General features: G+C 41.5%; 1 protein-coding gene across 1 annotated transcript in view; it reads left to right on the forward strand.

The window, feature by feature from the left end:
* Positions 1 to 8: 8 nt before the first annotated feature.
* The window catches only part of LOC104273066 (protocadherin alpha-C2-like), a gene marked incomplete at its 5' end in the record, with an annotated part of 41,666 nt that continues 28,915 nt past the window's right edge, over positions 9 to 12,759 (forward strand). The window contains 4 exon segments of the mRNA XM_009868268.1: positions 9 to 26; positions 28 to 1,887; positions 9,530 to 9,597; positions 11,871 to 11,959. Coding sequence (XP_009866570.1) covers positions 9 to 26; positions 28 to 1,887; positions 9,530 to 9,597; positions 11,871 to 11,959 — 2,035 coding nt within the window.

Raw genomic sequence — 12,759 nt, forward strand, 5'->3', positions numbered from 1 at the left:
AGCTGGTGCTCACTGCGGTGGATGGTGGGGACCCCCCCCAAGTCTGGTACGGCCCAGATCTCTGTGCGAGTTGTGGATACCAATGACAACCCACCTGCCTTCGACCGTTCCACCTACACTGTGAGCCTTCTGGAGAATGCCCCACCTGGCACACTAGTGGTCAAACTCAATGCCTCAGACCCTGATGAGGGCTCCAACGGGGATGTGATCTACTCCTTTGGCAGCTACACCCCACAGAAGGTGAGGCAACTCTTTAGTGTGGACCCACACTCAGGGGAGGTGCGGGTTAATGGTACCTTGGACTATGAAGAGGCATCCTCTTACGAGATCTATGTGCAAGCCACTGATCAGGGCCCTGTCTCTATGGCTGGGCACTGCAAGGTGCTGGTCAACATTGTGGATGCCAATGATAATGCTCCTGAGGTGGTCCTGACTTCCCTGTACAGCCCAGTGCCAGAAGATGCAAAGGCAGGAACTGTAGTGGCCCTGATGAGTGTCACTGACCAGGACTCAGGGCTGAACAAAAAAGTGAGCCTGCGTATTCCCCCGGACCTCCCCTTCACACTCAACTCTTTCAAGAACTCCTACACCTTGATCACCCAGGGCAAACTGGACCATGAGAAAGCAGCAGCCTACAATATCACAGTTACGGCTACTGACTCTGGGAGCCCTCCTCTCTCCTCCCAGAAGGTGATTCACGTGGAGATCTCTGACATCAACGACAATCCTCCACACTTTGAAGAGCCTGTATACTCAGTTTACATCCCTGAGAACAACCCCCTTGGAGCCTTGCTCTGCACTATCAAAGCCACTGACCCAGATGTCGCCGAAAATGCCTATGTTTCCTATTCTTTGCTAGATGGGGAGATTGAAGGGCTACCTGTTGCCTCCTATGTCTCCATTAAATCCGACAGCGGCAACATGAATGCTGTCAGATCCTTTGACTATGAGACACTAAGGGAATTCCAGGTGATTGTCCAGGCTCAGGATGCTGGGATCCCACCACTGAGCAGCACTGTCACTGTTTACATCTATGTGGTGGATGAGAATGACCATGCTCCGCAGATTCTATATCCTACCTCAACCAACACTTCAGCAGCCCTGGAAATGATCCCACGCTCAGCGTATGCTGGATATTTGGTAACCAAAATTATAGCCATTGATGGGGATTCAGGACAAAATGCTTGGTTGTTCTTCCACCTGGTACAAAGCTCAGAGCCAGGTTTGTTCAGGATAGAGCTCCATACTGGGGAGATTAGGACTACTCGCAAACTGGGGGAGGACAGCACACCTACTTTCAACTTGACGGTGGAGGTGAGAGACAATGGAGACCCACCAATGTCCTCATCAGTAGCCATCACTGTTGCCGTGGTGGACAGAGTTTCCAAAATCATCCCTGATACAAGAAGGCACATTAAAAGTCCAAGCAATTACTCGGAGATCACCCTTTATCTCATTATCGCTTTGAGCGCCATCTCCTTCGTTTTCCTTTTCACAATCATTGGGCTTACTGTTATCAAGTGCTACAGATACAGTCTGTATGGGGACTCCTGCTGTGCAGGGTTCTGTGGGGTCAGAGAACGATGCCCTGCTGAATTGTACAAGCAGGCCAACAACAACATCGATGCTAGGTTGCCCCCTGGTTTAAAAGTACAACCTCATTTCATTGAAGTGAGGGGCAATGGGTCTCTCACTAAGACCTACTGCTATAAGGCCTGCCTAACTGCAGGATCAGGAAGTGACACTTTTATGTTTTACAATACCTGTGGCCCAACAGGAACTACTGGTCCCTCTGCAGTGGTGACTGAGAGGCATCTGACAGGACAGAGTGGGCAGAGTGCACAAAACCTGATCATACTTAAAAATGACTCCATTACTCCTAACGAGGTGAGGCTCCATTGATAAATGGGCAGCACAGTGCTCTGAGCAAATCTGTACTTAAGCAGAGGTTCAAACTAGAACACTTGGATTAATGTGTTTCCTTTGGGTCTCACTGACACACAACTGTGAAATATGGTTGTAATGAATCTAATCCGTGCAATGCATTTTGTTTCTAGGTAAATACTGGGACTTTCAGGGTCCATTTGGTAAGTTCAGTATACGCGTCTGTTGTTTGAGATTCACCTCATTTTTACAGTGTATGCTGTATGCTCCTTCCCTTTTCTCTTACAGATCGAAAATTGTCTCCTGCCGAGTGTGAGGGAATGATGTGTGTGGTCTTAAGGCTTTAATGCTACAATAATACTGCAGAGAAAAAAAAAGTGATTAGCCTGGAAATTCATAGGTTATTTTATAGCAGTTACAGATGTTTGCTATTCCATTGATTTCATACCTAGGCAAAATCATTGAACTTGGATCGTTGCAATAATATGCTTTGCTTACTAATGTGGGCATATTTTAGTTGTCTGAAAACTACACTCCCTCCTTCCCAATGCTGTATTTCATGCTTTCTGGACAGTGACAATCCAGCAACATCTTTGTAGCGAATTACAACAAGTTAGCATAGTTATGTTACAGTGCGACAACTTCTAACCTGCTGGGTTGCTATTGAAAATTGTTTAATACCTACAGTTTGACCAGCAGTGTATTAACCTTTTCAATATTTTCCCACAGTGAAGAATTAATGGTTGCTTTATGTCAGCATACAGGCAGTCTGCAGTTAGTGTGTGGTTTGCCTGTTCTGTACAGTTTCCTTTCTGCATGTATTGTAACTAAAACCAGAAGCACTCACAGGTGAGACTAATTCTGGTTCACAAAAGGAAAATTTTGCAATTACTCTATGTTGTTTGTACCCTGCAGTTGTGGCAGGCATAGAATCAGTTTGTGCATTAATATGTGCTGTACCTCCAGACTTGGAGAAGCTAGGGAAGTAACTGTGGAGGGATAGAAATGAAGCTGAGTTGTGTATTCCTACCACAGAAATATAAGGTATTTCTTTATACTTTTTCACGTAGGAAGATGTTAGCATCTTTTGCAACTGTTGTTTGTTACACAAAGATTGACAAATCTCAAGGACTAGCAAGTCTTTCATAAAAATGCTTTGAAAGAGTGATTATCCATTCAAAACCAATAAATTTAAAATTAATGCATTGTTTTTCTGTAAATCACAGTAGCAGGGTATGGGGGAAGTATTTTTTCTCTTTCTGCACAGTTTTTATACCTTAAAACCTCTCTGAGTATAGTAAACATTTGTGGTCTGTTTGATATAGGAGGGAACATGAGACATATTCTGTAAATATATATGATGAAGAATCAAAGAATGAAATATACACCCTACATCTGATTTTCTGGGGGAAAAAAGAGAGAAGTAAAAACTGAAAATGACTTCACTGTGGACGTAAGGCCAGTAGGAAATTAATTTAGCAGAGATATTCCTATCACATTTTAGTAATTGCTTTGTTGCATGCAATGAGTTGGCAAGTTTCGAACATCTCTGTGGCAGTGGCAGCAAAGCCATCCCAAACTTGGAATAAAAAGTAGGAAGATGTACAGAACAAACTAACGCATGCCTGCCTGTGTGGAGTTCTCATCCAAAAGAGGAATCAGTTATTCAAATAGTTCTGTATGATTTAAAAGGAGGTGAAATTCTGACATGTTCTACTTGTCTTGAGTTCTTATGTCTCTGCTTCTTAAACTGTCCTTGGGTAATACATACTGTGAAGATGTATCAGTGCCAAGTGTACTTGGGAAAATGGGTGAATATAATGGCATTCACTAATTACTAGCCTAGCAAATTACATACTGTAAAATCGTCTATTTCCCCTATTTCGAGCTCAACATATGCGCTGAATATGCCATCCATTGCTTAGCAACACTGAATTCTACTTTTTAATTATAATGATTTTTGTGTTACTAGATCTTCAGAGAATGCTTCCGTTTTTAGTTAAAGTGAACTTTTAATCACCTTTACATATGAAACATAGAAACAGGAATCATTGTCCCTGCATTGATTTGCAAAGTTAATTTCTGATGTGTATGTAGCTTTTGCATAATATGAATAGGTTTCTTGGGTTGGTATTTTTCTCTTCCCCACCCCTCATTTTGGAAATTGCTCTTCTATTAGCTGTTCAGTGATGAGGATGGGAAGCAATGAATGTACTTTCGATGCATGCATACCATACACAGGTTATCGTGGAGGCTAGTGTTTTACAAGTGGTTTTTATTCAGTGAGAGGAAAAATATTTAAAAGTTATTTGTGATTAATCTCAGTAACACTCAACAACTCCTTTGAATATTTACTGGTAAGGTCAAAGATGTTACTAATTGCTCTAGGTTGTGACTGACTTCACTGGGTGGTTAGAAGGATGCAGTGTAAGGGAAAACCCAGTGTATGAAGGTTAGGTAGGGAATTCTTTGTATCAGGTGAAGTGCCAGTTCCCTTGTGACTGTTCTGACTTCTGCTGCTAGTGCTGTGATGGCAGAATGGGAGCTTGTTTCTGTAAGCCAGCCTGTGCTTCTGCATTCACCCTGCTTGCGTGTGTGGGATTTTATAGGTTTATAAGAACACCTTGTGCCAAGTGTGTTTTATAAAAGAAGAAATGTACTAATGCAGCTGTGCTGAAATCTTAGGAACAATTATTGCTGGCAGGAGTCTGGTGATCAGGATCAGAACAAGGGGTTAGTGGATATCATACTCTTATCAGCAAGATAATTACTGCAGGGTGACCAGGCAAGCAGTGTGGGCAAAATAATGAGATAGCAAAATATTGAGGTTTCATTGCTGGTGCTCCGTGAGGTTATGGGCAACGGGGATTGCTGCCTCCCTTTTGAAAGGGGGGTGTGTGTGCACGGATGTGGAGAGGATGTGTGAAAATGTGGCTGTTACAGGGCACTGTGCTGCAGCAATTATCTGTTGTTTTCAGGAAAGGTTTTGGTGCTTTAGTCTGGAGTTCCTTTCCTCATGTGCCTGCAGAGTATCTAGTCCCTGGCTTGTTTTTTCATCTCTCCTGTCTTGATCTTATGTTCTGTGTTGTTAAGCTCATTCATTATGCCTTGCATCTCATGATAACCTTTTCCCTGTAACGGAGAGAACAACAATCGAACCAACGTGTTTTTAACAGAAGTTTTCTGCCCCAGAAGGCAGCCTGGCACATTCCTAATGATGAGTGGACAATCTGGATACAGGATAGAACTAGATATCAACTCTACTTATTATATATTTCCTTGTACCTTTTTTTTTGATGTGATGACAGATGTGACTGACAAACTATGATGTTGCATGTGTTGTTCAGAAATAAATTTGGGTGGTGCTCTGTGGACACTTGAAAAGTGAAACAAAAGCTGCACTTCAGTGATCATAAGACCCAGGGGTTCATTGGAGTTTTATAGCTGTTTGCTTCTGGCTCTTTCTTTGTATTTTGCACTTCAAACCAGCTTGCTAAACATAGGTAAAGAACTAAGCAACAATTCAGTTGAACACACCGGATACTGCTTTAAAATGCAAGCATGTTTTGAAGTGTCTAAATCTAGTAAACCCCAGTGTCGTCTGGAGCGATCTTTCCAAGAGATTTCTCACAGAGGCTTTAAAGGTATTAATGGTGGAATGTCTTAACAATCTCAGTTCAAGAACTTAAGCCTTTAAGAAATTCTCCAGCCCTGCTGACATTGTAAAGGTTAACTATAAATGTTTGTTCTTTTGTTTAGTGGCAGTACCTGAGCCGGCTCTGCTAAGCAGAGATGGTGCTCTGTGCTTCAGGGCAGTCAGATTCTTGATTTGATGCTGACTACTGTGCCAGCAGAAATTGCCATCCAATATTAAGGAGTTTGTCGTCTCTTGAAACTCATTAAATATACTTTACAGAAGTACTTGCCTGTTCCCTTCATGTTAGTTTTCTCAGTTAGGAATGCAAGTGAACACTAACGGGAAGAAAATCTTTAAGCTTCTGAACTATACCCTTTTTTCAGTTTCTATTGTGATTTCTTGTATAATAAACACATGTTTGGACTATAAATAGTTTACTTTCCACATCAGGTTAATTCTAAACATTTACAGAGGGAAATGAGGAATAGAAGCCTCTGTTTCTCAACATCTGTCAGCATTGTATCACTGGAAAATAAGCAAGACTCTGTGTGGTCAGGCATTCTAAAAGGCCTTTTATTATCATTTCAAAGCAGATATGTTTGATAAATATACCTTATGTCTTTCTTTTGTGAGCTTGTGTGGAAATAGAAATGGAGTGGCATGGTTTTAGCAGTCTCATCATCTGGTAACTGTTTGCAAATGTTTCATTCACACTTTTCTACCTTAGGCAGGCCCTTTTTTAACACCCACTGAAGTCAATGGGAAGCTTTGCATTGATTTTCGTGATTACAGGATCGGGACACATTCGAAAATTTTAGAAATTCCTTCTATCCTGTGGACAAATCCTTACTGTGTTTAAAGTATTTCAGCTAAAAAAGAGAAATGAGCAAAATGTTTGTAACAAAGTAGTTTCAACTAAATTTATTCTCCATGAACTAATGAAATGATTCTTAAATTAACCCATGCTGTGCAATTTGAAAACAACTATGTGAAATTTTGCTTTTTTGCTACTGTGATGGCTCCATTTTGTGTTGTAAATTCACCTTTGCTTATCAGGCTTTACAATAGGGTTGGTTGTTTATGACTAGTCGTGCTTAATGCTCATGGTTGTGTGGTTGGGAGAATGTAACCCTGATGCTTGGAAGAATTGGCAGGGACAAGCTGCTGGCATGACATTTTCACTTGGTGCAGTGACAACCACTTCTAGAGGCTCTCAGATTTTGACTCATCTTACTATTATGATGATGTGTGCTGTTACTGAATCAGAAAAAGTGGGTGATGAGGGAAAGATTGAATGGTTGCTTACTTCTGTGCTGGATTCTGTGATTTTTCTCACCTCAACTGATGTTAAGGACAGGACCACTGGACTTGATACGCTGCCTTCAAAAAACTCTAAGGGAAATGGCAGGCTAAGATTACCTTAAACTTAGTAGAAGGGGCTGGCATATGATAAACAGGATCTTGCAATGAGTTGGGAGCTGGGGAGGTTAAAGGAACAATATTGTTGTCAGCGTTGTGTGCCATAGTGAGAGTATGGGGATATACAACTGAGAAGCATCTAGACCAATTCCAGAGTCTGTGTTCCTCTTTGTGCCTCCTCTCTTGTGCTTGTGCTTCCTGGCCAGCTGCATCTTGTCCTGGTGTTGCTGATTTATGACAGAGCAACACTTCTTACAGCAAAATCTGTGATGGGGCTTTGCAGAGAAGCCCACTGACAGCTCCTGTGGAGACTCCTGTCCCCTGGGACTGTGCTGATGATGAAGCCATATCATTTTGTGACATAGTGACTGCATGCTGTGTGACAGCCCATGTCAATGTGACAGGTTTCAGTGAGTGGTCTGGTAAAGGTGAGCTGTTTATAGTCAATCTAAGCGTGCAGATTATGAATGCTTGATGGACCTGTAAGAAGCAACACAGCTACATCTGAACTGGGGAAAGATATTACTGAACAGGTTTGCTGCTTCTGTGCTGTTGTATCTGTTACTGGTCACGGGTTTTTTTGCTTTTCTCAATCCTAATTGCCCAATCTCATCTAAAGATACATGGAAACTTTTCTCATATGACTAGAGGATCTTAGAGAATTACCGTCTGTAGCAGAACAAAAGGAGAAGCCAGTTATGCTGACAAAATCAGAATTTTACCGGTTTTGCAAGTTGCAGGACTTTGGCCTATGATAACACAAGTGTGAGACAATCATATGTCTCTTGCTGAGGTCTGAGAGTTCCCAGTCAAGCAGTTCACGTATGGTAAAACTGGCTGAGAATAGGTGTGAGCAGAGGACAGAATGCTGCCCACCTGCCTGCTCCTTCTGTTCTTCCTGTGAAGACTTCAAAAAGTGCTGAAGTCACAGACATTGACTTTTTCGCAGTTAAAAACAAAAAACAGCCCTTAAAAAGGTCAAATTGAAAGTCAGCTGTGACAATAGATCCTTCAATCTCCAGAGTATATTTTTCTGATCTTGTTCTCTTCTTCCTCGTGCTCTTCTGGGAGTAGCACTACAACTCTGCCTGGGGACTGGGGCTGAAGTGGAATGAATCAGAAAATACTAGAACCGTGCATAATGGGCTCCTTGCCAAGACACTTTCTGCTGAACTCAGCAGAACCTGAGCATACCAGAGAACTGGGGGCTAAATGCGAAGGAAATTGCTTGCACAGTTGTTTAGTGTGTGGCTGCAAATAGCAGCCTCCTCCCTTTTGTGTAACTCAGACCATAAAGAGTACTAGGATGAGCATCATCCAAGAGCATCTTACTCTTGAATGATGCTGGGCCCGGGAAATATGGTGATAGAGAGAGAGCCTAAGTTGTAATTGCTCCATTTTTATTTGAATAAAACCTATTGATCCAGGGAAGAGCATACTCCACGCCTCAAGAGGAAAGACAGAGTTGGCTCTAAATAATTCAGAGCATTCAACACTCTCTTTCTCTCCTTCAGCTAATGGGATAAAATTCATTTCTGATGTGCCTCCAATAGCTTGAAGAAAATTAAACCATTACTGTCATGTATTATTTGTGTGTTTGGCACTGCACAAGACAGACCAGGAATGAGTGTAGTCCATTATGTTTCTGGACATAAGTTCTGTCTTTGAAATCAAGTGCCTGAAGTTAAGCACTGGCTGTGATATCACCTACAGGATAATGTCTTGAGAATCCTGAGAAATAACCTTGTTATGTGCTTAGGGCTTAATTTTAAAGGATCTGAGCTTGCATTCATTGACTGTAGTTGAAAATTATTGTGATGGTCCCCTGACAACGCAGAAGAGATTTTTCTGGAGCAATTTTTGATCTACAGATAATTTCTTAATTATCTCTTTATTTAGCAAGCCATTCTGCAGCAGGTCAGCGTATGCTGAGGTACGTTGGTCAAAGGGTGTTGCTGGCTGTTTGCCCCTTCCACCTCTCGTGCCCTCTCATGAATATGGAGCATGTTCTTCATATTACGAAGGAGCACGTCTGCCTTCGATAAAAGACTTGCTGCAGTCTGCAAATCTGACACAATCCTGTGCAGTCCTCTGCAGTGCACAAAATGCCAGCAGAGACCTCACAGCAGATAGACTACCCTGTGTGTCCCCTTCACAGGGGACTCTATTTTATACGTTCTCAGACAGATGTTGTTTGGTGCAGGAGCTCAAGTTTCCTCAGCTTACCAGGTAAACACACAATGTGTTCTATGGATTTATGATGGTGGGTATTTTATTTTTTCTATGCCCAGAGTGTTGATGACTGTACAAAATAACTGTGCACCAATTTCCAGGGTTAAATAAATGTTGCTCCACAGAGATCACCTCTAACTGAAGGCCATGGCATGCAGACAAGTTTCTCTATGACAGAGACACTCTCTGTGTGTCCATTTGCAAGTTTATTTAAATTTGTAGAAAAATTTGGCAGTTTTGAATGGTCACCAAAATTGAGTAGCTCCATATAGACTCTTCTGACGAAAGTAGCCATATGTATATTTAGAATATGTTAACATACATTAACAACGTTATCCTGGGCTTTTGTTTCTACAGCCAAAACACCCCAATCCTGACTGGCGCTACTCTGCTTCCCTAAGGGCAGGAAAGGTGTTTCCCCATAGGCGGGGGAATTCTGTCTTTGCCTTCTGTGAAGATGACAAAGCTGTCTGGCTCCTCTGATGCCCTAGACTGACAGGTTCTGTACACTGAGATGGAAAGCACCTGAGTTCTGCTGCTGTCACTTCCAATCTCCAAGCGTTACAGATGCAGGCTGACTGCATCTTATGCTATTACTGCACTGCCAAAGATCTGTGGCATTTTTTTTTGTTTACCTCCTGCCTTTGTACACGTTAACTGTCAAGGCATAATTATTCCAATTATTGAATTACTTAACTGTGATTAAACACCTTCTCCTTACTTTAAAGCTCCCTGTAATCATCAGTGCTGATATGTTTCAATAGACTGTCTGCAGCATTGATGCATTTTCCATCTTGTCTCTCCTTCCTGTAAGAGAATGCTGCTCCTGCAGTTGGTTTATTAGCCAACCACATGGTGCAGTCAAGATGAGTAATAAAGTCTAAAGAATGTTTTGAAGAGATGGATTTTCAAAGAAGGAAACATAATGCTGTGTTCATCTCTCTTTAAGACATCCTTGAAAGTCCTCTGCCTAACATTACAAGCAGTCTCTTCTATAATTTGCTACTCAGTACACCTGGAGAAAGCAAATTATAATAAAGCTGGTTTTGTAGAGCCTAAATAAATTAGTAATTTTGTTCTCCCTTCCTGAGCAGATTAGAAAATTTTTTTTATGTTCAGGTGTTGTGATTAGTACGACTACTTTACAGGTGTAGATGCAGTTACAAGGCTGATCGCATTCTTACTGGCACTACAAAGTGCAGGATGGTGTGCTTTTCTCAAAATTGTTGCTGCAGTGTAGTCATCGCCTTTTATCCATTATCCACAGGGCTGAAGAGCATTCATAAGGTTGAAGTCCAAAACTCAGATCCAGGCTGTCCATCCCTGAAGCTGTACTTCATGTGGGTGAGGGCAGTGTTCCTCTCCGTCTGCTGCCTTTGGGCAGCTGAGTAAAAAGGAACCTAAACCCCAGGGACCAGAATGAAAGGGAAAAAGAGCAACCTTGATCCTGTGATTGTTGAGCAAACTAGTTTTTCTTTCATGTTCCTACTGTGTTGGTTTTGGTTTTTTGTTTTGGTTTTTTTTTATTTGTTTGGGTTTGGTTTTGTTTGGTTTTGTTTTTTAATCTATGACTGTTTACTGAAAAATAAACAAACAGTCTGGGGAGCAGGATCCTAAAGCAGGAATTCTTCTGCCTACCTGAGCATCTATCTTACCCATCCATCCTCAGAGCCAGATGTGCTCTTGTGTATTCCCAGCATAATCTTGTGGATCCACATCCCTTTCTGTACATAGTTCAAGGTTTTGCCTGAAGTTACTTGAACAATTAATGAGAAGTCAGAGCTCGTTTAAAGCGATTAATCCCACAACGAGGGGAGCTAGTGAAGCCTTTCTGCGAAATTGTGTATGTTCCTCTGTTCTGCCACATCAGCAGCCCCCTGAAATCTCAGGTGCTGAGTGTGTGTGACCTGCCCTGCTGATGATTTTCATAAAATGCTGATTTTTCGTAAAACTTGTGGAAGTTTTTTTGACATCTGCTGAATTTGGCTGAAACTACCCATTAAGTTTAACTGGAAGTGTGGAAAGGAGCTCAGAAACAGATAGACAGAGACAGGAACAAACACAGTCACAGGATCCTGTTTCTCTAAGGAACTGCACACAAATATGTCCCTAGAATTGCATTGAAAGGAGCAGATGATTTTTTTTTTCTTCCATGTAAGGTGCTGGCTAATATCCAAGTTGGTGCTTTCAAGGCGAAGTGCTCAGGATGCAACACTAAAATCTACTGTGTTAGTTTCTGCATTTGAGAATATGTATTTTTCTTACTGAGTTGTTCAGGAGAAGCAGGCGGTAACCCAGGAAGGTGGGTTCTGTTAAAGTAACATAATGACAGAAGCTCAAAACTAACTTGCCAACTTTTTTTTTTTTTAATCTGCTTTAATGCTGATACATCATAACAGCAAAGTAATTGTGTAACTTGCTTGTTAGCAACTTCCAGTCAATGAAAGCAAAATGTCCTACAGGTATGGATTTTTAATACATTACGCCACAACTGTGTTGTAATAAACAATCAAAGATATTTTTTGAAAGGCAAACCAGCTAGTTCTCCAATGTTCCAGAAGGATTCTGTGATACTGTGGCAGTAGTTACATGGCTACAAACAGTAGTGGTCTCTGAAGAGTAGCAAAAAAGGGAAGTGTTTATAAAGCCCAGGGCAGACGGGAACTGTGTAACCTAACTATGATATATGCTTATTCAGTGCTGTGCATATGGAGGAGGCAGGAGTCCTACGTGGAGGACCAGGAGGGCCTGATCAACAGTGGCCAACAGTCTCCAGTGCTACTACAGGTAAGGATGTGAAAATCTAGAATATATGTTGAGGCTAATGTTAGGTGAAGTAGATCTCCTAATGCTTCCGGCATAGTTTTTCCTCTGTTTTGTGTTTCCAAGTGAAGTTTTTGTAAATCAATCTGTGGAGTTTATCAGTTCTCCTTTTGTTATTTTTACAAACCCAGCAGGTCTCTTTGAAGGCCTTTTCACATCTTCTGTGATGAAATTAGATCTATTTTTTGTTTGCTGTTTTCATTCACTAGTACATGATGATGGAAGCTAAGCTATTATTTGCCTGTCAAAATAAATGACCAAAACCACAGTTTAGAATGTTGCTTCATTTATTCAGTCACTGACTGGTGACTTCACAGCAGTCAATAAGAATTAGCAAAAGGTCCTTGCTGAGCTAAGAAAAAACAACCCACCTCTGTCTTTTGCAGTGTGGGCAATAGAATATTCTCACTTTTTATGTTGAGGTAGGAATAATACAGAGATGTAGTGGAGCATCCAGTCACTGGTGTGATCAGCGGTTTCAGTCATGTCCAGATTAAACTGTCAATTTAGTAGATGCCCTGTGTAGGGTTGTGAGCCATACATGACAGCTCTGCAAACATTGTGAGTCCTTCAGAAATTCAAATGAGGAGTGATGCTCACATCACAGAGCTAGGTCAAAGGCCTTTGGAGTCTCTGGCAGAAAAGATGTGAGAGCTGCTTTATATAATACTTTTTTTGGTGCAAAACTTTCCCTTGGCTTAAATGGGAATTGTGCATGAGTAAAGGTTTGAGGAGCAACTTCAGGTTTCGCAATCACAATTACA

This window comes from Apaloderma vittatum, unplaced genomic scaffold (assembly GCF_000703405.1).
Source record: "Apaloderma vittatum isolate BGI_N311 unplaced genomic scaffold, ASM70340v1 scaffold8484, whole genome shotgun sequence".
NCBI lineage: Eukaryota > Metazoa > Chordata > Aves > Trogoniformes > Trogonidae > Apaloderma > Apaloderma vittatum.